The following is a 27,723-nucleotide window of genomic DNA, read 5'->3' on the forward strand; positions in this document are numbered from 1 at the left end:
AACGGATATAAAAGTGCAGCTAGACGGGAAGAGAGTTCTGGTTCTCTGTGGCACTACAGGTTGACTATAATTCACAACAATTTATTGTATATTTTCAAATAGCTAGAAGAGCAGATTTTGGCCAGGCGCGGTGGCTCAAGCCTGTAATCCCAGCACTTTGGGAGGCCGAGACGGGCAGATCACGAGGTCAAGAGATCGAGACCATCCTGGCTAACATGGTGAAAACCCGTCTCTACTAAAAAATACAAAAAAACTAGCCGGGCGAGGTGGCAGGCGCCTGTAGTCCCAGCTACTCGGGAGGCTGAGGCAGGAGAATGGTGTAAACCCAGGAGGCGGAGCTTGCAGTGAGCTCAGATCCGGCCACTGCACTCCAGCCTGGGTGACAGAGTGAGACTCCGTCTCAAAAAAAAAATAAAAAAAGCAGATTTTGAATGTTTACAATGCAATGCAAATAATAAATGTTTTAGGTGATGGATATGTTAATTACCTTGATTTGGTCAATATACATTGTATACATGTATCACACTGTGCCCCATAAATATGTACAATTACAATGTGTCAATTAAAAATTAAAAAAATAAAAGATGCTATCAGTCTTCCACCTAGACTACTGCAAAGCACACAGCCATCCAAAAAGTTAGGGGCCATATTAACCCAACTCTACACTGAATTAATAACATGAAAATGGACAACCTGGCATTTCAGAAACAAAGATATTCCAAGAAGAAGGAAAAGGAATTAAAGACATTGGAAATATTAAAACAGGGAAATCTCATCAAACTATACAAATATCAACATGGCTACAATATTTGGAGAAAATAATTTTGCAGTAGTTGAATAGCTCCCAGCAATTCCTGAGAATGGCCAAATTTATTCTATAGGAGACCAATAAATTCAAAATATTAGTATTCCTTCAACGCTCAGGAAAAGAATCCGATAACATACAACCTTGTTTTTTAATTCTTTGACAATGTCTCAGACATCGATTCTCTACCACTACTGGGGGCTTCTGTCCTGTATTACACATCAAAATCACCTGTGGAACTGAAAAAAAAAAAAAGCCAAGGGCCCTACCCAGACCTACTGCCCCGAATTTCCAGGGTTAGGGCTCAAGCACCTCTTTTTCTTTTGAGATGGAGTCTTGCTCTGTCACCCAGTCTGGAGTGCAGTGGCACGATCCTGGCTCAATGAAACCTCTGCCTCCCGGGTTCAAGTGATTCTCATGCCTCAGCCTCCCAAGTAGCTGAGATTACAGGCACGCATCATCACACCTAGCCAATTTTTGTATTTTTTTAGTAGAAACAGGGTTTTGTCATGTTGGCCAGGCTGGTCTCGAACTCTCGGCCTCCACCTGCCTTGGCCTCCCAGAGTGCTGGGATTACGGGCGTGAATCACCGTACCCGGCCTCAAGCATCTCTTTCTCAGGCGATCGTCATGCACACTAAAAGTTGAGAACACAATCCTACATCATAGGCAGATATAAAAATCTATCCATCCCCTCTCTCCTAGTCAAGGAATACACACACACACACACACACACACACACACACAAATGGGTCATATTACTTAGTTAATTTAAAGTCAGTGAATACTAGATTTTCCCAAAGTCTACTGGACTTACTCCAAAAACACTGAGAGAAATTGCAAAGAGATCCATCCCCAGGGAGGCTGATTTGTATTCCTATGTGCTAATGTAAGACTAATTCTGTAAATAGATTGGTTTTGTGCCTTACTGTTAGAAATTTAATCTGTCTTCTCTTGTTTAATAGAAGAAGGGATAATTACTAAGAGCCACAGCAGTAAAAAGTGAAGAAACTGACTTACGGTTTTTGTTCCCAATGTACATCTCCAGGGCAAAAAGAACATGAAAGATCTCTCTGGGTGGTGGTTTAAGAAACTGAGAAAAGCACCTTGAGTTCAAAGAAGAGATTTGCAATAACATTTTTGCTAAATCTATGACTGAAAGGAGACTGTTTTCTACAGGCGTTTATCTCAACTTTCCACGTACTGCAAAAGCTGAGCGGAGTAGACCCACACAATCTCAATCAGAAGAAATAGATGAGTTTCAGTTTCACCTGTGTCTTCTTTGAGACCGAAAAAAACTGGTTGGCTGGTGGGGGCAGGGGGGAGGGGAAGGTCTGAAAGGCAGTCAAGATGAACAAGCATCCATTTATAATCCACAATTTGTCTCAAAATATATATTCTTATATACAAAAAGAAAAAAAGTCAGAAATAGACCAGGCACAGTGGCTCACATCTGTAATCCCAATACTGGGTGACTGAGATGGACAGCTCATTAGGGGCCAGGAGTTCAAGACCAGCCCAGGTAACATAGTGAGACATCGTCTCTAGAAAAAATAGAAATAAATTAGCCAGGTGTGGTGGTGTGCACCTGTAGTCCCAGTTACTTAGGAGGCTGAGGTGGGAGGATGGCTTGAGTTTGGGAGGTCGAGGCTACTGAGCCATGATCACACCACAGCACTCCAGGCGAGGCAAAAGAGAGAAATCCTGTCTCCAAAAAAAAAAAATGGACGTCAGAAATACACCAAAATGTTAACAACAGTAGCCTCTAAGCAACGATATCAGTAAAGATTTTTATTTTGTTCTATTCTTCTTAATTTCCTAAATATCCCTACAGTGAGCACATGATATTTTCACAGATGCAGAAAAGCAACACATTTTTCTTTTTTTTTTTTTTTTTTGAGATGGAGTCTCGCTCTGTCGCCCAGGCTGGAGTGCAGTGGCCGGATCTCAGCTCCCTGCAAGCTCTGCCTCCCGGGTTTACGCCATTCTCCTGCCTCAGCCTCCCGAGTAGCTGGGACTACAGGTGCCCGCCACCTCGCCCGGCTAGTTTTTTGTATTTTTTAGTAGAGACGGGGTTTCACCGTGTTAGCCAGGATGGTCTCGATCTCCTGACCTCGTGATCCGCCCGTCTCAGCCTCCCAAAGTGCTGGGATTATAGGCTTGAGCCACCGCGCCTGGCCCACATTTTTCAAGTAAGGTAACTTATGTTCAAAATACTATCTAAATTCAGGGCCACACCAGGTGCTAGGGGGAGCCAGGTGCTGTCAGCAAGTATATAAGAAATAGTCTACACTCAAAGAGCTAAAATCTTTTATAGAGGTAAGTCATTGTCATGTAAAATGAAATAAATACAGGAGATTACAACAGGCAATCTAGATCATCCCTAAGGCACTCCAAAGTTCATTAGTAAGCCAACTATATAGAAGCTGGAAATCATTTCTCCAAACAAACAATGCTATAAAGAGCGGCTAAGCTCCCAAGCAGTCCACAAAAAAAAAAATTTATCTCGGCCGGGCGCGGTGGCTCAAGCCTGTAATCCCAGCACTTTGGGAGGCCGAGACGGGCGGATCACGAGGTCAGGAGATCGAGATCATCCTGGCTAACATGGTGAAACCCCGTCTCTACTAAAAAAATACAAAAAATTAGCCGGGCGAGATGGCGGGCGCCTGTAGTCCCAGCTACTCGGGAGGCTGAGGCGAGAGAATGGCGTAAACCCGGGAGGCGGAGCTTGCAGTGAGCTGAGATCCGGCCACTGCACTCCAGCCTGGGCGACAGAGCGAGACTCCGTCTCAAAAAAAAAAAAAAAAAATTTATCTCTTAATATTTAACCTAATCCCCGTGCCTAGCTATGAGGAAGAGCAAAAGGGATTCAATAAATATTTGTTGATGGTATGTGCGGGTGATATAAGTAAAGTATAATACTACAGAATCTAACCAGCTCAGTGCCTTGCACACAGTAGATGCACAATAAATGTCCACGGAATTTGATTTATCCTTTTTTTACGAGAATAGGCTTTCCAGCTTCAAGACACATTCCCATTCCCCTGGAGACTCTGGCAAGGGAAGAAGGTAGAAGACGCTAACCTAAAGAAGGGCAAGTGCTGGGGGAAATCCCAGGAGGCTGGGTGTGGTGGTGAAGGAGGGTGGTGTGAAGCCAAATGGGCTGGGCCTCTGCTTTGAGCCCCCTTTTAGTCTAAACGGGGATCTGAGCTTTAGGACATGACAAGGAGAGAAGACAGGAAGAGGAGAAGCTTCAGGTCCCACAGGGGTACCACAGTGGGTGTGGTTTTGTGAAAAGAGTAAAGATATTCACATATAGGGGGCCCAAACACTGCACTGCAGGCACATTCCCACCATCAGGACTGGCTATAGAATTTGTGGGGCCCGTTGGTCAAAAATGATTAATTTTTTTTTTTTTTTTTTTTTTTTTTTGAGGCGGAGTCTCGCTCTGTCGCCCGGACTGGAGTGCAGTGGCCGGATCTCAGCTCACTGCAAGCTCCGCCTCCTGGGTTTACGCCATTCTCCTGCCTCAGCCTCCCGAGTAGCTGGGACTACAGGCGCCCGTCACCTCGCCTGGCTAGTTTTTTTTTTTTTTTTTTTTTTTTGTATTTTTAGTAGAGACGGGGTTTCACCGTGTTAGCCAGGATGGTCTCGATCTCCTGACCTCGTGATCCGCCCGTCTCGGCCTCCCAAAGTGCTGGGATTACAGGCTTGAGCCACCGCGCCCAGCCGATTAAGATCATTGAAAATGATCAAGGCAACAGAGCATTCAACTAAGTGTGGGTCCCAGCCACCACAGAACCTTTGCACTTGCCCGTCTTGGCCTAGAATCCCCTCCCCCAGATCTCTGTATGTTCAGTCCTCACCTCCTGTAGGTTCTCCATGAAATGTGACCTTCGAAAGACCCTGTTGGACAGCACTACTTAAAATTACAGCCCCTCCTCTGGCAGATACACTCTATCCGTCTGCTTATTTTTTCTCCAGAACATTCATTACCTGACAATTATTTGTCCACTGTCTAACTCCCTCTTCCCCAGCATGTAAGTTATACAAGGGCACAGGTTTTTTTCTGTCTTGTTCGATGCTATATTCTCAGTGCCTGGAACAGTGGCTGGTCCTAAGAAGACACTTAATAAATATTTATGGGATGAATGAATGAAACCCGAGCTGCTTCAAGCAGCAGAGCCTTCCAGCCAAGACCAGATGAAAGTCACAAGTTGTTCTAGTATACACAGGCATCATTTCAAAAGGCTCGTAAGTAGAGGCCTGCTAATTCGTGAATAACATGAAAAAATGAACGGCACTGAGGATAAGAACTTTTTCGTTGGGGGAAAGGGAGAAATTTGGATTGGAGAAATCAGGGAAGAATTAACACAGGAGCCAGAACTCAAGCTGAGCTGTAAAAGGTAGGCAAAGAACACGAAAGAGGCAAGGCAGTTATTCCAGGTAAGTCAGTTCATGAGTACACATTTGGTTTGGTCTGCTGTCTCACGGAATGTTGGCCAGAAGAAAAGTGTTCACATTAGGGAGCTTCCTTATTTGTGTTTAACTTAAAAACAGAAGACGGTTAAGCCATTAAATCTATCTTGTTGGCAACATAGATGCAGGATCTGACAGGTTAAATATTGACACAGTGAGTGATAAATATTGGCCAGCAGTATTAACACTTTCAGCAGACTTAAAACTCCATATCTTAACCTGGAAGGATGCTTTGAATGTTCAAGGGTTCTAACAACAATAGAGCCTTTATAAAGTTGCTGTCAGAAGCAGTGATTTTGCCCACATTATTTCAACTCAACAAATGTAGATAGGGCCCCTACTGTACTAGTACAGCAGGTGGAGGTAGAATAGTAAGGCAACAGATCCTGTCCCACAGGGATTCACAAGAGGCGGAAGTTAAGGGCTCATCGGTGAAAAGTTTCAGCAAAGAGGAAGTAAAATAGCATAGCAAACTCTGAGTACTAATGAAAATGGCACCAGCTTACATTTATTGGGCCCTTACGGTACTCCAGGTTTGGTGCTAAGTTCCACGCCTATTTCATGACCTCTTCACGAGATAGGTACTAAAGGGCATCTTTAAAATTAGAGGTGCCCCAAAGGTTGTATGCTACTCATAGAGAACCTAGTAGTACCTAATGTGGTGATTCTGAAGGGATCGGAAGAGACCAGGGACGTGAATTCCAGGAAGACAGGGAAGGCCTTTTCCAACAACATGAAACAGATTCGGATGTGCCCTCCAGATCCTCCAGTATGTAGGTCCCGTCTATTTTTAGAATACAACAAACCCTTGAATAACACGGGTTTGAACTGCTTGGGTCCACTTGTATGCAGGTTTTTTCCATAAACGTTGCATCGAATGTGCCTGCCTCTCCTTGTACCTCTGCCACCAAGACAGCAAGACCAATCCCTCCATCGCAGCAGCAGCAGCAGCAGCCTACCCAGCGTGAAGGCAATGAGAATGATAGCCTTTTGATGAGCCACTTCCACTTAATGAATAAACACATTTTCTCTTATAATTTTATTAATGACACTTTCTCCTCTAGCTTACTTTATTGTAAGGCTACAGTATGTAACACACATAAAATACAAAATATGCATTATCTGACTGCTATCTCTAAGGCTTCTGGTCAACAGTAGGCTATTCGTAGTTAAGTTTTGGGAGAGTCAAAAGTTACATGCAGATTTTTTACTGCAAGGAGGTCAGTTTCCCTAACCACCCTGTTGTTCAAAGGTCAACTGTACTTGATTTACTTCTTTACTATTTTTGGCATCAATGCCTATACCTCTAAGGTGTTACAAATGGAAAGCCTTGAGAATCAGGACCTTAAAGCAAAGGAGGCTATACAGTCGAGTATAATGTCTGAAACTTGCCTGTTCATGCCAGTCATCCGATTTCAGGACCCCTCCCCTGGTGAGGGAGTTGGCAGGTCTGGGGAAGGTCCAGAACCTTATTATAACAAAGCCTGAAGGGATTCTTAGGCCAACTCAAGTGCACGTGGTGAAACTTGGAATTGAAAAGACCTGGATCCAAATTCAATCCCCAGAATCTATCAGCTGGGGTAACGCTGGGCAAGTTACAGAGAATCTCTGAGTTTCTTCATTTGTAAAAGAAGAGTTAAAATCTACCTCACAGGATTGTTACATTCGAATTAGGGCAGAGCACAGGACTAAACACTTGGTAAAAACTCAAACAGGAGCTATTAATGCTATTTGAGTAAACTACATATTACATGAAATAGGCCGTTATTTCTTGAAACAGTTTGCCACTTAAAGAATTATTCTCGGCTGGGCGCGGCGGCTCACGTCTGTAATCCCAGCACTTTGGAAGGCCAAGGCAGGCGGATCACGAGGTCAAGTGATCGAGACCATCCTGGCTAACACAGTGAAACCCCGTCTCTACTAAAAATACAAAAAGAAATTAGCCAGGCATGGTGGTGGGCGCCTGTAGTCCCAGCTACTGGGGAGGCTGAGGCAGGAGAACCTGGAAGACGGAGCTTGCAGTCAGCCAAGATCGCGCCACTGCACTCCAGCCTGGGCAACACAGCGAGACTCAGTCTCAAAAAAAAAAAAAAAAAAATTATTATTCTCAATTGGGAGGATCACTTGAGCCCAGGAGTTTGAGACCGGACTGGGCAATACAGGGAGACCTTGTCTCTACCAAAAAAATTTAAAAAATTAGCTGAGTGTGGTGGTGTATGCGTGTAGTCCCAGCTAGGCGGGATGCTGAGGGAAGAGGATGGCTTGAGCCAGGCAGTTTGAGGCTGCAGTGGGCCGGGAGGGCAATGCTACACTGTAGCCTGGGCAACAGGTCAAGACCCTGTCTCAAAAAAAAAAAAAAAAAAAAAAAAAACAGAAAAAAAAAAAGTGGGTTCCCAAATGGAAAGCTGTAGGGACTTCCTTTGGGCCTAATTTAAATCAAACCATTAGAACCTGGTACCTTGTCCTCTTAATCTGTGAGCCACGGATGCATTTCAGCTGTTCTTGATTTTCCCAACTTTTTGAAGGGGGTTATTTTTAACGGAGGGTCCCCAGCTTCCTCCAGATTCTCCAAGGGATCCATGTCCCACAAAAAGATAAACTCTATCCTAATTAAAGTGCCCAAGAGATTCTTCCTCCTCTTCTTCCTTTTTTTCTGAGTTAATTTTTTTGAATACGTGCACGGTTACAAAAATTAAATAGTGCAAACAGTATACAAAGAAAAGGTAAAATTCCTTCCTATCCATTACCCGGGTCCTCCTTTTCAAAGGCAACCTCTGTTCAAAGTTTAGGTAGCCTTCAAGAGCAGGTTTCTCAACCCCACACTGACATTTTGGCTTGGATAATTTTCTGTGCGTGCTGTCCTGTTCATTGTAGGATGTTCACGAGCATCTCTGGCCTCTAACCACTAGATGCCCAGTAACATGCACACAAACACATCCCGATGAGGCACCCAAAAATGTCTGCAGACACTGCCACATCTAGGGGAACAAAATCGCCCTGGTTGAGAAGCGCTGCTTCCAGAAAGATCCTATGCACGCACAAACATCGGTGTTTGTGCGTCTACTCATTTTCTCGGGCAACTAATGGCACAGAGTTACTCTCCAAATCACTGCAGGGGTTTGTCCTGGGGGCGGGGGCCGGCGCAGGCATCGGGGGGCGGGGTGGGGGAGGCGACGGCCACTCACCAGGTCGCGGATGAGCTGGTCCACCAGCTGCTCCCCGCCCCCGGCACCCTCGCGGGCCAGAGGAGAACGGGAGCGGCTCGCCACGTCCTGCCCCTCGGTCCGAGTCGCCCGCGCTGCCGGGGGCCTCCCCGCGCCCTCCAGGAGACCCTGGGCCAGCGCCGGGTCCCCCGAGGCCTGTCCGCCGCGCCCGGGGACCACCTCCAGCCGCCGAGCCCGCCTCTCGGCAGCCTCGGGCCGTCGCCGCTTCCTCGGCGCCTGGGCCTGCGCCAGCTCCTCCTGCCAGCGCCGACGGAACTCATCCAGGCTGCAGTCGTCCATATTCGCTGCTCCCGGCGCTCCACGTTCTCCTCGGTTCCACCGGGTGCCACGGGACAGTCCCTCCCAGAGAAGTGTCCGCCGCGGCCGGAAGCCGCCGTAGCCGCAGCTTTAGGGTTCCGGGTGGGCGGCTACGCCCCCGCCACGCCCCCCGCGCTGCCCCTGTGCGCAAGTGGTGGTCTGGCTTGTGGCGCCCAGGCGGAGGTCTACGCAGCTGCTCCTCAGCCGGTCAGCTCTCCTGCCTATCACTTTTGCTAAGCTCTGACTTTTGGCCCAGCATTGTTCCTTCATTCAACAAACATGCATTGAGCGACTGCTATATGCCAGGCACCGAGAATTCAGCATTTAAATCTGCAAAACAAAACAAAAAACCCTGACGGCTGGGAGCATGCGTTTAAGTGGGAAGGGAGACTTTAAACAAAGAAATATGAACATTTGAATCAGTGATAGGTATTAGGAAGAAAACAAAATAAGGTAAGGTGAGGGGGGTAAGGATTGATAGTGAAAGTCTCTTTAAGATGTTATTTAAATTAAAATCTAGAAGAGAATCAATGGGTGGATAAAGAAACTGGTATATACATATGGTGGAATACTACTCAGCCATAAAAAGGAATGAATTCACGGCATTCGTAGCAACCTGAATGGGGTTGGATACTATTATTCTAAGTGAAGTAACTCAAGAATGGAAAACCAAACGTCGTATGTTCTCATAAGTGGGAGCTAAGCTGTGAGGATGCAAAGGCATAAGAATGACACAGTGGACTTTGGAAACGGGGGAGAGGGGAGAGTGGGAAGGTGGGGAGGGATAAAAGACCATAACTTGGGTTCAGTGTCTACTGCTTGGGTGATGGGTGCACCAAAATCTCACAAATCACCACTAAAGAACTTACTCATGTAACCAAATACCACCTCTTCCCAAAAAACCTATAGAAAAAATAAAAAATAAAAAAAAAATCTGAAAGAGAAACCAGCCAAGGGAAGGTCAGATCTTAGGAGAGAGATTTCCAGAAGGAAATCCAAGGGCTTTAAGATGGGAAAGAAAGTGACATACGATGGCATTCCACTTAAAAATGTTTTCTTTGCACCTGAATTCCCTCAGCAGGGAAGTTTCCCCCCCACCTTGACCTGGTTAACTCCTACACATCTTTCATATCTCAACTCACATTTCACTTAATCTTCCAACCTCCACTCAAGAAACATCAGGTATCGCTGTTATTCATTCTCACAGCATCCTGTACTTCTCATCATAATACACAACACAATTTGTAATTTTATTTTTATGTGTATATATATATACACATAAAAATATATGTCCCTTCCCTTCTAGAATGGCAACTCTTAGCTTTGAGGCTGGTGATTAATACATGCTCAATAAATGTTTTGTTTTGTTTTGTTTTTGAGATGGAGTCTCACTCTGTCGCCCAGGCTGGAGTGCAGTGGCGGATCTCAGCTCACTGCAAGCTCCGGCTCCCGGGTTCACGCCATTCTCCTGCCTCAGCCTCCTGAGTAGCTGGGACTACAGGCGCCCGCCACCACGCCCGGCTGATTTTTTGTATTTTTAGTAGAGACGGGATTTCACTGTGTTAGCCAGGATGGTCTCGATCTCCTGACCTCGTGATCCGCCTGCCTCGGCCTCCCAAAGTGCTGGGATTACAGGCGTGAGTCGTGGTAAATGTTTACTGAATGAGTAACAACGCTTTAAGATGAGAACTATTCTTGTCCCCCACTTTACAAATGAGGAAACTGAGGCATAAAAATTTGGCAAACTTGTCCAAAATCACACAGCTGGTAATTTGCAGATCCAGGACTCTTTTTTTTTTTAAACTCTAGACATGACCTGTTAATCATTAAATTATACAGCCCACATGCCTAGGCCTAGGCCAGCTAAGAATCGCATGGCTGCCTCTACTTACCATGATTTTTTTTTTCAATGTAGTAATAGTAATGGCATGACCTGGGCTCTACAGTCAAACAGACAGATTCAGGTGGGAATCCCGGCACCCCCATTTATTCATATCTCATTTCTTCTAGCAATGCCACTTCTAGGAATTTACCCTAAGGGAAGAAAATTGAGCATGAGTCCAAAGAATACTTAGGTGAATATTTACTGAAACATTGTTTATAGAACTGAAAATCAGAAGCAATCTAATTGCCGACAATAGACAAGACATTGATTAAATAAACTGTGCTCCGTTAGAATGTAAGAAAGATCCTGGCTGGGTGTGGTGGCTCACGTCTGTAATCCCAGCACTTTGGGAGGCCGAGGCTGGTGGATCACCTGAGATCAGGAGTTCAAGACCAACCTGGCCAACATGGTGAAACTCTGTACTAAAAATACAAAAATTAGCTGGGCGTGGTGGCACATACCTGTAAACCCAGCTACTCAGGAGGCTAAGGCAAGAGAATCGCTTGAACCCTGGAGGCGTAGGTTATGGTGAGCCAAGATCATGCCACTGCACTCCAGCCTGGGTGACAGAGCAAGACTCCATCTCAAAAAAAAAGAAAAAAAAAACGGAAAAGAAAGAAGGAAGGAAGGAAGGAAGGAAGGAAGGAAGGAAGGAAGGAAGGAAGGAAGGAAAGAAATGCCAGCTCCCTAAGAGTAGAGGGCTGATCTATTTTGTTATTTTGTTAACTACTGTGTTTTCACCACCCAAAACAGTGCCTGGAATATAGTAGCTGCTCAATAAATAATGAATGAATAAATGAACTACTGTGCAGCTATTAAATGTTACATTGGAGAAGAAAATTTTATCACATGAAAAGAATTTCACAATATAGCAAGTGAAAAAAGTCAGGCTATATAATCATATATACAGTATAACCTGTGTTGCATCTTTTTTTTTAAGTGTGTATGTGCATTCTAAAAGGAAGAATATACACCCAAACATGCATGGAAGAAATTTCTAGAGAAGGTAAGATTATGGGTGATTATCATGTTCTTTTTCTTTATCTCTATGTTTTAATTTTATTTTCCTTTTTTTTCTCTCTTCCTTTCTTTTGAGACAGGATCTCGCTCTGTCACCCAGGCTGGAGTGCAGTAGTGCAACCTCAGCTTACTGCAACCTCCACCTTCCAGGCTCAATCAATCCTCCTGCCTCAGCCTCCTGAGCAGCTGGGACTACAGGCATGCACTAACATGCCCAACTAATTGTTGTTGTTGTTTGTAGAGAGGGTTTCGCCATGTTGTCCAGGCTAGTCTCGAACTCCTGGGCTCAAACAATCTGCCTACCCCGGCCTCCTGAAATGCTGGGATTACAGGTGTGAACCAACATGCACAACCGTATAGTCTAATTATCTACAGTGAATGTTGTCCAAGCCTGGGTTCTCACAGTAAGCAAGTCTGAGCCCTGGGTTTGTAGGGAGCTAGCTTATTTAGAGAAGTGATTCTAGAGCAGAGGCCTGGGAGACTAAGAAGAGTGAGACAAGGAAGAAGGGACAGTTAATTGAAAGAGCATCTTTGAGCCGGGAGTGGTGGCTCATGCCTGTAATCCCAGCACTTTGGGAGGCTGAGGTGGGCAGATTGCTTGAGATCAGGAGTTTGAGACTAGTCTGACCAACATGGTGAAATCCTGTCTCTACTAAAAATACAAAAATTAGTGGGACATAGTGGCGGGCGCCTGTAATCCCAGCTAGTCGGGGGGCTGAGGTAGGAGAATTGCTTGAACCTGCGAGGTGGAGGTTGCAGTGAGCTGAGATCGCACCACTGCACTCCAGCCTGGGCAACAGTGTGAGACTGTCTCAAAAAAACAACAACAAAAGAAAGAGCATCTTTGAGTTGTCCTACCATGGCAATTTAGGCTCATTCCACTAGCACCTTCTAAGGAGCCTTAGAACACAGCTCAGAATTGTCTTCCCAAGAGATAAGAACCAGAAGAGGGAAGCATTTGTCCAGTGACTCTCATCCCCTGCTAGAGAAAGGCTAAGCCAGGAGCTTTAACAACCTCCCACTTCTAGATTGTGTATAAGTGAATGGATTATCATGGATGTTCCATACCAAGGCAGCAGAGATGCTCTGGGGCAAAAAGCAGGAGGTGCTCTGCGCAGCTAACAGGAACGACCGTCAGGTTACACGTGTGCAAAGCCAGCTGCTACAGCAATGACTAAGGTAAAAGATGAGTCAAGTGATGCAAGATGGAACGTAAGCATCCCATGCAAATAAGCATTCTCTCTCTTTTTTTTTCTGTAAAGGTTTTATTATACACAGAAGGGGAAGAAGACTCAGTTTTTCTTGGCAGCCATTCACTTCCTGGAGGTCAAGACATTGCCCAGCTCCTCTCGCTTCTGATGGTGCAGATGTGTGTCCCCGCTCTCTTCTTAATGAACTTGAGAGTCCACTTTTTCTGGGAGACCTTGAACAGTTCCAAGGTGCATCACTTATATGGAACAAAGCCACACACCTCTCACTTATATGGAACAAAGCCACACACCTCTCACCTTATGTCCCTCACGAACTTTCTGTGCTGTGGTGGGGTGCCGTGCTTGCTCACATTCTTGGTCCTCACCTTGTGGCCCTCACTGAGACCCACAGACATGGGAGACCACAGAACCATGGCTGCTGCTCATCAATGGCTGCTGACAATAAGTATTATTTGTAATAAAAATAAAAATGAGGCCGGGCGCAGTGGCTCACGCCTATAATCCCAGCACTTTGGGAGGCCGAGGCGGGCGGATCACGAGGTCGGGAGATCGAGACCATCCTGGCTAACACGATGAAACCCCGTCTCTACTAAAAATACAAAAAATTAGCCGGGCATAGTGGCGGGCGCCTGTAGTCACAGCTACTCGGGAGGCTGAGGCAGGAGAATGGCGTGAACCCGGGAGGCGGAGCTTGCAGTGAGCCGAGATCGCGCCACTGCACTCCAGCGTGGGCAGCAAAGCAAGACTCCATCTCAAAAAATAAAAATAAATAAAAATAAAAATGAGCTAATTTTTCCCCATTCTGCTAGCATTCCATTCATCCCATATACCTTCCATGTGAAATTCATGGGTCAAACTTGCTTTGAGTATCTACTTGCAAGTCAAAAGCCAAATATCACTTTTCTGGTATCTCTAGATGTTATGGACCATCTAACACTTAAAACAGAAAGCAAACTGGAATTTTTTTTTAAAAAATGGGGTCTCGCTCTGTCACCCAGGCTGGAGTGCAGTGGCATGATCATAGCTTACCGCAGCCTCGAACTCCTGGGCTCAAGTGATCCTCCTGCCTCAGCCTCCCAAGTAGCTGTAACTACAAGAGCATGCCACTATCTCAGACTAATTTTTAAGTTTTTAGTAGAGACGAAGTTGGTCATCTATTTGGTCTTGAACTCCTAGCCTCAAGCAATCCTCATGCCTCAGAGGATTACAGGCGTAAGCCCCCAAGCCCAGCCTCAAACTGGAAAATTTTAAACACTAAATTATGCTGGTCAAGATCAATGTTTCCTGTTGCCCCTTTAAAAGAATTTTTACAGGGACAGTGCCGGCAGGCTAATGGGACCATTAGTCACCCAGAGAAAATGAAAGAGAGAGAGAGAGAAGCATGCTAAGAGGAAGGAAAATATTGTCTTTTTTTAGTATTGCCCACCATTCACTGACTATATTTATGTTGATTTTATATCTTTCCAGTAGTAAACTCCTGGACCTCCATTTCCTCAAATGAAAAATAAAGACAGAAATATCTTTCTTTCAGAATAACTGTAAGGCTGATAAAATGCCTAAAATGCCTATAAAACTCTTAGCATCCATAAAACATAATGTAGGCATTCAATAAATGATGTCTATGATCCATATTAATACGGCAGATAGAGATTGCATCTAACCTGTGCTCTGTAAGTCTTCTATTCCACGGGACTCCACCTTTTACCACATTGAGGGTATACTTTGCAAGCTCAATCTGTTAAAGTTCTTTGTTTGCAAGGAACAGATACCAAGTCTTGCTACCTTAAGAAAAAAGGAATTAAACTCAGAGGATGGTTCACCAAGTTAAACGAAAAGAGGAATAACCAGATCCTTGGAATGCCAAGAACCAGATCAGATTCAGGGATTTCATCATGGGAACTGTGAACCATCCTGTAGGATGGGATTGCTGCCTGTCTTCCATATCCTAGGATTCGAATTCCCAGAGCAGAGGTTCTCAGAGTGTGGCCCCTGAACCAGCAATACCTGGGAGCTTGTTTGGAATGCAAATTATCAGCCCAGACCACTAAATTGGAAAGGCTAGGGGTCCAACTCCAGCAATTTGTGTTTTTAACAATCCGTCCCTGTGATTCTGATGCACAACCCAGTTTGAGAACCACTCTCCTGGAGAACCATCTGATTGGCCTAAGGGAGTCATATTCCCAGCCCTTGGGAGAGCAGGGAGGGGTTTACAATGTCCTGGATTTCCAGGATTTCCATGCCACCATGCCTTGCTAATTTTTAAAATTTTTTTTGTAGAGACAGCGTCTTGCTATGTTGTCCAGGCTGGTCTTGGACTCCTGGCCTCAAGCAATCTTCTCACCTCAGCCTGCTGAGTTGCTGGGATTTCAGGCATAAGCCACCATGCCCAGCCTGCCTCCCTCTTAGAAGGATACTTATGATTACAAAGGGTCCACCTGGCAATCCAGGATAACCTCTTCATCTCAAGATCCTTAATTTAGTGACATTGGCAAAAAACTTTTTTTTTTTTAATTGAGACAGTCTCCCTCTGGAGTACAGTGGCATGATCCCAGCTCACTGCAATCTCCGCCACCCGGGTTCAAGCAATTCTCATGCCTCACCCTCCGGAGTAGATGGGATTACAGGTGCCCACCACCATGCCCAGCTAATTTTTTGTATTTTTACTAGAGACAGGGTTTCGCCATGTTGGCCAGGCTGGTCTTGAACTCTTGACCTCAAGTGACCCGCCTGCCTCAGTCTCTCAAATTGCTGGGATTACAGACGCGAGCCACCACACCTGGCCAACATTTGCAAAAATCTTTTGCCATTTAAGGTAACATTCACAGGTTCCACGGATTAGTACTTGGATATTTTTGAGAGGCCATTATTCAGCCTACAGCAGATAGACTTCAGTAACCACAGACTGATATGCCTACAGATGACCCCAGGAAACAAAAGTGGCTCAAATGGGCCAGGCGTGGACTGTAACAAGCTGGAGAATGGATGTCCATGCACAGTGCAAAGCCAATTTTTTGTTTGTTTGTTTGTTTGTTTGAGATGGAGTTTCGCTCCTGTTGCCCAGGCTGGAGTACAAAGGCACGATCTCAGCTCACTGCAACCTCCACCTCCCGGGTTCAAGAGATTCTCCTGCTTCAACCTCCCTAGTAGCTGGAATTACAGGCATTTGCCACTACCCCCAGCTAATTTTTTGTATTGTTAGTAGAGACGGGGTTTCACCATGTTGGTCAGGCTGGTCTCGAACTCCTGACCTCAGGTGATCCACCCACCTCGGCCTCCCAAAGTGCTGGAATTACAGGTGTGAGCCACCAAGCCCAGCCACACAAAGCCAATATTACTCTCCTCTACTCAATTGTTGCATCTTAGCCCACATCTTCCAAAATTCAATGTCTTGATTCTTAATTATGAAAAATTATTATTGTTAGCAACTAATTTCATTTTTTAAACAAAGATGTTTATTTAAAAGTGTACATTGCATTCAGTGGCCTTCAAAGCAACCAGTAGCTGGGTACAGTGGCTCATACCTATAATCCCAATGCCTTGGGAGACTGAGGTAGGAGAATGGCTTGAGGCCAGGAGTTCAAGACCAGCCTGGGCAACATAGTGAGGCCCCATCTTTACAAAATATTAAAAATTACAATTAACCAGGCATGGTGGTACATGCCTATAGTCCTAGCTACTCGGGAGATTGAGGCAAGAGGATCCCTAGAGCCCAGGAGTCTGAGGTTGCAGTGAGCTGTGATCATTCCATTGCACTCCAACAGAACAAGACCCTCTCTCGTAAAAAAAAAAAAAAAAAAAAGAAAGAAAGAAAAAGCGGACAGGCATGGTGGCTCATGCCTGTAATCCCAGAACTTTGGGAGGCTGAGGTGGGTGGATCACCTGAGGTCAGGAGTTCGAGACCAACCTGGCCAACTTGGTGAAACCCCATCTCTACTAAAACTACAAAAAAATCAGCTAGGCATGGTGGTGCGTGCCTGTAATCCCAGCTACTCAGGAGGCTGAGGCAGGAGAATCGCTTAAACCCGGGAGGCGGAGGTTACAGTGAGCTGAGATTGCGCCACTGCACTCCAGCCTGGGTGACAGAGTGAGACTCCATCTCAAAAAAAGAAAAAAAAGCAAACAAGCAAAGAGTAGTTTATTCTTGAACAAGCCATGAGTTGAGTCAAAACTCCCTTCAACTTACATTGCTACTTCCTCCCCTCTTGTAAGTAGAGACTGAAGAATCACACCTCATTTGGGATCACTAATGTGTGAACATCAGGAAATTAATATGAAAATGAAAAAGAAGAAATGGTGATGATTTCTAAGTACGTTGTTTAGAAACATGAACAAAACATCACAATGATGTGAGTGGCCATTCTGAATGTCAGCCTTACCTGGATGCATCCCTTGCTGTAGACATGATTGCTCTGTTGCTGTTTTATGCTTTCATATTAGCAAAATACAAAATTCTGCAAAAAACGTTTTTTAAAACTGGGCTTGAAATAAAAGAAAAACGATCTGTAGCAAAAAAAAAAAAAAAAATTCCTTGTTCTTGAGAACTTTCCCATCAATAATTCCGTTTTTTAAAAATGCTGCACAGACGGGATTCAGCGTCAGCTGCCACTTACAGACTTAGTCATTCAAAAGAGGCTTATCCCATATGGACCCGACTCCCTTCCCACCTCTCTTTCTTTCTCCTCAACCCCCTCTTGCTTTTATTAAAGCCCCTTCCCTTTTCATCTCTCCAGTCTGGTTCCAAAGTCTCTCCCTCTGAAAGTGTTACCCTCCCCCAGAGAAAAAAAAAACGGGTTCCATCATCCTTGGGTCTCTCTCTCTCTCTCTCTCTCTCTCTCTCTCTCTCTCTCTCTCTCTCTCTCTCTCTCTCTCTCACCTCTCCCATCGTTTTATTTGTCTTGAGAATTCAATTCCAGCCTGATGCTCATGAGAGACACTTTGCTCAGTTACTGCTGGCGCCGAAGGAGGAGACAATGGCGTGGGTCCCCAGGATAAGTGCCCAGACTCCAGCTCAGACCCTGGGACAGCAAGAGCCAGTCTCCTTGCCTGTCTACTTAAGAAGCAAGGGACCAGGACAAACTTGTGTAGCCATCCAAGTCTGGGCTCACATGAAGCAAAGATACTCTTGTCATTAGCATGACTTTAACTTTCATTCCTATGAAACAAAGAACATCAAAATTTTTTATTGATTATTTATTTATTTATTTATTTATTTATTTATTTATTTAGAGACAGCGTCTCACTCTGTCGCCCAGGCTGGAGTGCAGTGGCGTCATCTTGGCTTACTGCAACCTCCGACTCCCAGGTTCAAGCAATTGTCCTGTCTCAGCCTCCTGAGTAGCTGGGACTACAGTTGCCCACCACCCCGCCTGGCTCATTTTTGTATTTTTAGTAGAGACGGGGTTTCACCATATTGGTCAGGCTGGTCTCCAACTCCTGACCTTAGGTGACCTACCCCCCTCGGCCTCCCAAAGTGCTAGGATTACAGGCATGAATCACCCCGCCCGGCCTCAAAATTATTTTCTTTATTCCAAGTCATCGCTCCTAATTTATTAAATTCCAAATTATTCCTCTTATCTTATTTATTTGCAACCCAACTAAGTTTTTCCCATCTCAGCACACGATGCTGCTACATTGATGCTTCAGCCAAGAACTTGAGTTCTTACTCTCCCTCACCTCTCACATCAAGGGCTGAGAAATTTTTTTTTTTTTTTTTTTTTTTTTTTTTTTTTTTTAGATGGAGTCTTGCTCTGTCACCCAGGCTGGAGTGCAGTGGCAGAATCTCTGCTTACTGCAACCTCCACCTTCTGGCTTAAAGCCACTCTTTTACCTCAGCCTCCTGAGTAGCTAGGATTACAGGCACCCACCACCAGGCCTGGCTAATTTTTGTATTTTTAGTAGAGACTGGGTTTCACCATGTTGGCCAGACTGGTCTCGAACTCCTGGTCTCAGGTGATCTGCCCACCTTGGACTCCCAAAGTGCTGGGATTACAGGCATGAGCCACCATGACTGGCTCAAGTCCTGATAATTCTACTTTGAAAATATATCTTGAGGCCAGGCAAGGTGGCTCACGCTTATAATCCCAGCAATTTGGGAGGCTGAGGCAGGAAGATCGCATGGGCCTTAGGAGTTTGAGAACACCCTGGGCAACGTAGGGCAATCTTGTCTCTAAAAATAATAATTAAAAAAAATTAGCCGGGCATAGCGGTGCATGCCTGTAGCCCCAGCTACTAGGGAGGCTGAAGCCAGAGGACTGATGGAGCCCAGGAGGTCGAGGCTGCAGTGAGCTGAGATTGCACCACCGCACTCCAGCCTGGAAGACAGAGCAAGACTGTCAAAAAAAAAAAAAAAAAAAAAAAAAAAAAAAAAAAAAATTGTAAAAAGAAAAGAAAACAAAAGAAAGAAAAACTGTATCTTCAATCTGTTCACTTCTGTCCTCTCTATCTCCCTCACCACCATCCTAGTCCAAGGAGGGTCACCAGGTAAAATGCAAGACACAGTTAAAGTGGAATTTCAGATAGACAATGAATTATTTTAGTGTAAGTATACCCATGCAAAATTTAAATTTTAGATAAAGAGTAATTTTGTCCTATGCAATATTTGGGATATATTATACTAAAAATATTCTTGGCTTATCTGAAAGTCAAATTTAACTGGGCATCCTGTATTTCTCTTTGCTAAATCTGACAACCCTAAATCCAAGGCACCATCATGGAGCCTAGCCCGCTGCAGAATCTCCCCACTGCTGTCCCCTTCTCAACTGTTGCTTCTGCCAATGAATCACAGAGCTGCCAGAGAGCTTTTGGAAAAGTGAAACAGGTCAGGACATTTTCCTATTCAAAATACCTAAAGGTACCTCCACTGTTCTTGAAATAATAAACGAGATCATATTTACAACAGCTTTATTGAAATATAATACACTTACTGCACCATCCACCCATTTAAAGCATACAATTCAATGTATTTTAGAGTATACACAGATATATGTCACCATTGCCACAATTGTATAATACTTTCATCACCCCCCAAAAGAAACCCTACTCACTTTAACCATCACCTCCAGTCCTCCCTCGGCAATCTTCATTATGCTTTCTGTCTCTGTAGATTTCTCTATTCCAGACATTTCATATAGATGGAATCATACAATATGTGACCTTTTGTGTCTCGTCTCTTTCATTTAGTATAATCTTTTCCAGGCTCATCCCATTCCAGCATGTATCAATACTTCATTCCTTTTCATGGCTGAATAATATTCTATTGTGTGGATAGACTAAAATTTGTTTTTCAATTCATCTGTTTAAAAATGATCCCTATTTTACAGACATTGATGGGCACTTGAGTTGCTTCCATCTTTTGGCTATTAAGAATAATGCTTCTGGCCGGGCGCGGTGGCTCAAGCCTGTAATCCCAGCACTTTGGGAGGCCCAGGCGGGTGGATCACGAGGTCAGGAGATCGAGACCATCCTGGCTAACACGGTGAAACCCCATCTCTACTAAAAAATACGAAAAAACTAGCCGGGCGAGGTGGCGGGCGCCTGTAGTCCCAGCTACTCGGGAGGCTGAGGCAGGAGAATTTGCATAAATCCGGGAGGCAGAGCTTGCAGTGAGCCGAGATCTGGCCACTGCACTCCAGCCTGGGTGACAGAGCGAGACTCCGTCTCAAAAAAAAAAAAAAAAAAAAAAAAAAAAGAATAATGCTTCTGACCAGGTGCTGTGGCTCACGCCTGTAATCCCAGCACTTCGGGTGGTTGGATTGCTTGAGCTCAGGAGTTCAAGACCAGCCTGGGCAACATGTCCAAATCCTATCTTTACAAAAAAATACAAAAATTAGCCAGGTGTGGTGGTGCACACCTGTAGTCCCAGCTACTTGGGGGACTGAAGTGGGAGGCTAACTTGAGCTTGGGAGGTCGAGGCTGCAGTGAGCCATGTTTGTACCACTGCACTCCAGCCTGGGCAACAAAGTGAGACCCTGTCTTTTAAAAAAAAATTTGTTAAACAAAAAAGAAATATGCATCTACGAAGATTCCTGTACAGGCTTTTGTGTAGGCATAGTTTCTTATTTCTCCTGGGTAAATTGTTAGGAGCAGAACTGCTGGGTTAAATACTTTTTAAATCATGTTTAATCACTTGAGGACCTGCCATATATCACTTTACATCCCCACCAGCACGGTGTGAGGGTTCCAGTGTGTATTTTATATCTTCCCATTCAAACTTCTCTGTAGTCTGAAAAAAGCTAACTTCTTTTCCACCTTGGGGGCTTTTGAACCTACTTCCCTCTTCCTAAAACACTCTCCCTGCATCACTCTTCAGTGAGGCTCCCTCTTCATCCTTCAGCTCTCAGCTCAAACGTGACCCCCCTGACCATCGATCTAAGTAATGCATTCACACACAATTATCCCTATCACTGAAACAGAGCTGTACCTCAATAGATACGTGGTTTTATTTATTATCTGTTTGTTTTGTCTGTCTCCCCCATCAGGATGTGGGCTCCCTGAGGCTGGGGGCCATGCCTATCTTGTTCATCAGGGCATCCTCATCCCGTTTCATACAGCCTGGTTCCTAGAGTGTCCTAGAGAGTAAATCTTGCTTGGTGGAATGAATGAATCAACGAATGAATGAATGATGGAGCTCAGAGAAAGCAGAAGGTGTTTCTGAGATTTGTGTCCACACACAGCAGATGCTCAATAAATATTTGTGCTGCTAAGCCTGGCGCAGTGGCTCACACCTGTAATCCCAGCACTTTGGGAGGCCGTGGCAGGAGGATCACTTGAGCCCAGGAGTTCAAGACCAGCTTGGGCAACATAGCAAGACCTCGTCTCTACAAAAAGAAAAAAATAGCCAGCCATGATAGTGCATGCCTGTATTCCCAGCCACTCGGAAGGCTGAGGTGGGAGAATTGTTTGAGCTCAGGAGATGAAGGGTTGCAGTGAGCCATGATCATGTCACTGCATTCCAGCCTAGGTGACAGAGTGAGACCCTATCCCAAAAAAAGCAAAAAAAAAAAAAAAGTATTTGTGCTGCTGATGAGCCTGCAAGTAATAAAAATAGAGATAACCATACACACATTCATACACGCACAGAGTAGGAGAGAGAAAGATAAATTCAGTCCTTTAAGAAAAAACTGAGAGGTGTCATTATAAGTCTCATCAGTCTCAACACAATTGCCCGTGCAGGCGATGGAAAGAGTTGCCTGTTCCACTTTGCAATCTGCAGAAACGATGAGTCCTCTCTCCTTTCTGTTTTAATAGAAAAATCACCCTGAGCACTTTGGTACACTGAGCACTTTGGAACTCTAATTACAGGTGACACGCAAATGGAAAGAAAAATAGGAAATCAAACATTTGAGCCAATAAGTTGGGATTTATATGTGCACTTAATAGCAGCAAAGTACCCTAAGCCACTCAGAATGTTCTCAAAGCACTTTGCAGATGGACATCACTGGGGCCATCCTGAGGATGAAGTCAGGAATGTCTGGAATGCACTTGAGTTCTTTGAGGACCTGTCCATCTGCTTTGTAAATCTTAATGTCCACTTTCATGAGATTTCTCTAAGGCGGATGCCATGTAAAACCTTCTGAGGTCTCTACCCCACATCTATCTGTAGCCTGACCTCTCAACACTCTCCTTAGTCTCCAATCTAATCTAATCATCGCAACCTCTTTTAGCTTTCACTTTGTCATGCTCTCTTGTCCCTGGAACTCACCTCCTCTCCCACTGGCACCTGCCCAACTCTTACCAGCTTTCATGTTAGAAGTCACCTCCTTCATGAAGCCCTCCCTGCCTTCATTCTCCAGACCGGGTTAGGTTCTGTATCACCTAAGATCCATAGGTTGAAAAAAAAAGAAACTCAATTGAAAATGACTTTAGCTAAAAAAGAGAATTAATTTTGCTCTGGGAAGTCCAAGGGTAAAAGAGACACTCAGGCCGGGCGTGGTGGCTCATGCCTGTAATCCCAGCACTTTGGGAGGCCAAGGCAGGCCAATCACTTGAGGACAGGAATTCAAGATCACCATGGCCAACATGACGAAATCCCATCTCTACTAAAATTACAAAAATTAGCCGGGCATGGTGGAGCACACCAGTAGTCCCAGCTACTCGGGATGCTGAGGCAGAAGACTAGCTTGAACCCAGGAGGCAGAGGTTGCAGCGAGCTGATACGGCACCACTGCACTCCATCCTGGGTGACAGAGCAAGACTCTGTCTCAAAAAATAAAAAAAAAACTAAAATTAAAAAAAAAGGAAACTCAGGCTCTGAAACCACCCTTCAGGCTTCTCTTTCTGATTTGTCTCTCCCCTTCTCTCCCTCTTTTCCTCTGTTGGTCTCACTTTCTTTTATTGCACTTAGGGAAAAAGCATTGCTGTACACAGCTCCAAGCTTCTATTATTCCAGTTTAGTGGCACCAGAGAAAAGAAGATACTTCTCACTCCCAGCATCCATAGATAAGTATCTCAGGGAAGGACTCCGATTGGTTCATCTTGGGTCACATGCCCACAGTGAGATTCAGGGAAGGTGATACTATGATTGGCTGGGACTGATCACATGTGTGCCCTGTATACACATAGTACCTGTATGTCCTATGATTGCTAGTCCCTTCAGAACCATATGCAATGATAAATGGTTATTTCTCTAGAGTAATGGGGATGATGTTACCAATAGATATCACGTCTGTATTCCCAGCACTCTGGGAGGTTGAGGCAGGCAGATCACCTGAGGTCAGGAGCTCGAGACCAGGCTGGCCAACATGGTGAAACCCCCAATGTGGTTTTTACAAAAAATACCCCGTCTTTACAAAAAATACAAAAGTTAGTCGGGCGTGGTGGCGGGTACCTGTAATCCCAGCTACTAAGGAGGCTGAGGCAGGAGAATGGCTTGAACCCTGGAGGTGGAGGTTGCAGTGAGCCGAGACCACACCACTGCACTCCAGCCTGGGCAATAAGAGTGAAACTCCATCTCAGGAGGAAAAAAAAAAGCAATTTAGAGCTGGAGGAATGGGCCAGACACCCAGAGAGTTGAATCTGGAATCTTGATCTAAGCAGTTAGTGACCAGAAACATACCAAGTAGAGAGAAAGCTAGGCTCTCTTTCTGGAGCTCATCTATTCCTAAACAAATGATGAAGAATAAGTGGATCAAGTTCGAACTGAAAACCACCAGAGGCCAAGACAGATCAATCCTCTCTAATACATGGACTCCCACTTGACAGGGAGCAAGTCTGATAGCTTTACTCCCTGAGCTGTCTCTGATCAGGCGCTCCCCTCTGGTCCATTCAGTGGCCTCACCTGTGTCGCCCTTTGACTTCCGTGTCAGTGGACAGAGGTGGAAGATCTAACATGGTTATTGTCACAGGTTGGGTTTCCCAGCAAGTGGAATCTGAGACGGAGATTAGCATGCAGACAGCTTTTTTAGGGACAGTTTGGGATCACTACCTATGAAAAGGAAGAAAAGGAAGGAGGATTTGGCACAGGGAATCATAAGAATGTAGCTAGGTGATGTGGTTCCTGCAACAAGAAGTGCTGTACGTTACAGTTGTCTCCCATTGTAGCAAAAGAACCTGGCCTTTGTAACCCACCATTGGTTGGTCAACAGATGTGGACTGCCCCTGGAAGGAAATATGATCTTGGATGAGGCAGTTTCTTCAACTGAGGCAATTCCCATAGGGGACTGAGAGCTGAGGGCAGTCTTCCTGTAACACTCATAGCACCTGGAGGAATATACCTTTCCTTCGTGAAGGACAGTGCATGTCAAACTTGGCTGCACATTGGAATCACCTGGGATCTGTAACAACACTGCTGTCTGGCTCCCTCTCCAGACATTCTGATTTTATTGGTTTGGGTATCAGGATATCCTGGATATCAGGATTATTTTTAAAGCTCCCAGATGATCCTAACCTGCAGCAAAAATTGAGAATCACTGCTGAAGTGGGTTCTGAGTAGCACATCACAGTGTACGCCGGAGTTATTCAATTGCATTTGATCAGTTATTCTTTTCTGGGCATTTTTCCACCCCACAGAGTCACTTATTGTTTTACTTCTTGAGAGGGGCTGTGGGAACATACCCCCTATAAGGCCCCAGATTTTATCTTTTTTTTTTTTTTTTTGAGACAGAGTCTAGCTCTGTTGCCCAGGCTGGAGTGCAGTAGCACCATCTTAGCTCACTGCAGCCTCCTCCTGGGTTGAAGTGATTCTTGTGCCTCAGCCTCCATAGTAGCTGGGATTACAGGAGTGAACCACCACGCCTGGCTAATTTTTGCATTTTTAGTAGAGACGGGATTTCACCATGTTGGCCAGACTGGTCTTGAACTCCTGACCTCAAGTGATCCTCCCGCTTTGGCCTCCCAAAGTGCTGGAATTATTGGTGGGAGCCACCACGCCCAGCCTATTTTGCTTATCTATTGAATATCAGTTAGAGTTCAGCTGTACAGGAGCGAATTCCTCGTAAGCAGAAAGGGAAGAGCAGTGGGTTAACTTGCTCACAAGCTTGTTGAGAGGTCTGAACAAACAAATCCTGGGCTGAGCGATCAGGATTAATCCCAAAGGCCACATCTCAGAAGGGTGCTGGCTTCTGCAGCAAGCGGGAAGCTAGCCACATGTCCATCTCCGAGCAAGTACTGAGGCCAGGAAGACGTAAGGGCCCAGTGTGGCTCAGCTACCCACCTCTGTGGCCAAGGAAGTGCAGAAGCTCCAAAGGCTGGCAGCCTCTATCAGAATTACAGGGTTGAAACGGGATACAACTAAAGGGTACTCCCTAAAGGCAGGGAGTGAGTGCTGAGCAGGTGTCAATGATGTGTCTGCTACCCGCTCAGGACACCCTAATAACTAGGGAAGCCGGTGAATTCTGTGATCCCCTTATTTGTGTACTTTTAGTAAAGTGGGAAACAGTAAAACGATGATACATAAAGGTATGGGACTGACCTTCACTATTGAAAACCTTGTCATCAAATTCCTGAAATTGAGGGCCGGGTGCACTGGCTCATGCCTGTAATTCCAGCACTTTGGGAGGCCGAGGTGGGTGGATCACCTGAGGTCAGGAGTTCGAGATCAGCCTGACCAACATGGTGAAACCCTGTCTCTACTAAAAATACAAAAATTAACCGGACGTGGTGGCGGGCACCTGTAATCCTAGCTACTTGGGAGGCTGAGGCAGGAGAATCGCTAGAACCTGGGAGGCGGAGGTTGCAGTAAGCCAAGATCGTGCCATGGCACTGCAGCATGGGGGACAGAGCAAGGTTCTGTCTCAAAAAAAAAAAAAAAAAAAAAAAAAAAAAAAAAATCCTGAAATTGAAATATGTGGAAAATGCACTTAAACTTCTTTTTTTTTTTTTTTTTTGAGGCGGAGTCTCGCTCTGTCGCCCGGACTGGAGTGCAGTGGCCCGATCTCAGCTCACTGCAAGCTCCGCCTCCCGGGTTTGCGCCATTCTCCCGCCTCAGCCTCCCGAGTAGCTGGGACTACAGGCGCCCGCCACCTCGCCCGGCTAGTTTTTGTATTTTTAGTAGAGACGGGGTTTCACTGTGTTAGCCAGGATGGTCTCGATCTCCTGACCTCGTGATCCGCCCGTCTCGGCCTCCCAAAGTGCTGGGATTACAGGCTTGAGCCACCGCGCCCGGCCAAACTTCTTTAATTATTAGTTTTGTTTTTGTTTTGCTTTTGTTTTCAGACGGGGTCTTGTTACAGTGCCCAAGTGGGTCCTGAACTCCTGGGCTCAAGTGATCTTCCTGCCTCAGCCTCATAAATAGCTGGGAAAATAGGCGTGTGCCGCTGCACCTGGCTTAAACTCTTAACCAGTGCATGTATATCTTTCCAAAGTCCCCTTTATAAATTACCCCTGTGCTGTGTCTACCCTTCCACTCCCACGGGCAAAAACAAAACCACCATCGTAAATTTCATGTGTATCCTTCCAGCCTATTTTAAAGAAATATGTGTGTGTTCATGAATAATTGATAGTATTGTTTCCTGTGTATTTCAGATTTACATAAACGGTATCAAACTGTACAAATAATTGCCTCATTTTACAAATGCCTTATTTTGCTCAACATTATGTTTTTGAAATACATCTATCTATAAATCTAGTTCATTTCTTGTGATTTGTTACACTGTTCCATAGTATGAATATACCATATTTGTTTACCCAGTCTTCTTTTGGTGGCTATTTTTGTTGCTTCCAAATGTTGGTTATTTCAAACAATGCTGCAGTGAACATCTTTGAGCACCACTGGATGTCTAATACAGCAAAAACGTCGTTTCTTCTCTTCTTCCTTGCCAATGAAACCCTGATTGTGCTTGGACAGCCTTGTGCCCAGCCTCCTCAAGGAATGAATCATGATTTGTCTGAGGCAGTGATTGGCAACATTTTTCTATAAAGGGCAAGGATGGTAAATATTTTAGGCTTGCAGGCCATGTAGTCTCTGTCCTAACTCTGCTGTTGTAGTGTAAATGCAGACAGCAATGATATATAAACGAACAGGTGTGTGTTCCAATAAAACTTTATTTACAAAAATAGATGGAGTCACCCAAGAGGATATACAGATAGCAAATATGCACTTGAAAAGACAGTCAACATCATTAGCTACTTATTAGGGAAAAGCAAACCAAAACCACAATGAGGCCAGGCTCGGTGCTTCACACCTGTAATCCCAGCATTTTGGGGGTCCAAGGTGTGTGGATCACCTGAGGTCAGGGGTTCGAGACCAGCCCGGCCAACAAGGTGAAACCCCATCTCTACTAAAAGTACAAAAAATTAGCCGGGCATGGTGGTGGGCCCCTGTAATCCCAGCTACTTGGGAAGCTGAGGCAGGAGAATCACTTGAACC

The 27,723-nt window shown here is 45.1% G+C and overlaps 1 protein-coding gene across 5 annotated transcripts in view; it reads right to left on the minus strand.

Annotated features, from left to right (window-relative positions):
• FBXW8 (F-box and WD repeat domain containing 8) overlaps positions 1–8,873 on the minus strand; it is a 122,013-nt gene extending 113,140 nt beyond the window's left edge. For 4 of the 5 annotated variants that reach the window (XR_004059569.1, XR_004059570.1, XM_030938891.1 and 1 more), the window contains exon 1: positions 8,469–8,873. Coding sequence is in view for 3 of the 5 variants with exons in the window: in XM_030938891.1 (XP_030794751.1) it covers positions 8,469–8,786 (318 nt within the window). In the remaining 2 variants the exon portion in view is untranslated. Of the gene's footprint in view, positions 1–1,824; positions 2,010–8,468 lie in introns of those variants that run through there. The other variant, XM_030938893.1, reaches the window with a different exon arrangement.
• Positions 8,874–27,723: the final 18,850 nt, after the last annotated feature.

This window comes from Rhinopithecus roxellana, chromosome 10 (genome assembly GCF_007565055.1).
Source record: "Rhinopithecus roxellana isolate Shanxi Qingling chromosome 10, ASM756505v1, whole genome shotgun sequence".
NCBI classification, from domain to species: domain Eukaryota; kingdom Metazoa; phylum Chordata; class Mammalia; order Primates; family Cercopithecidae; genus Rhinopithecus; species Rhinopithecus roxellana.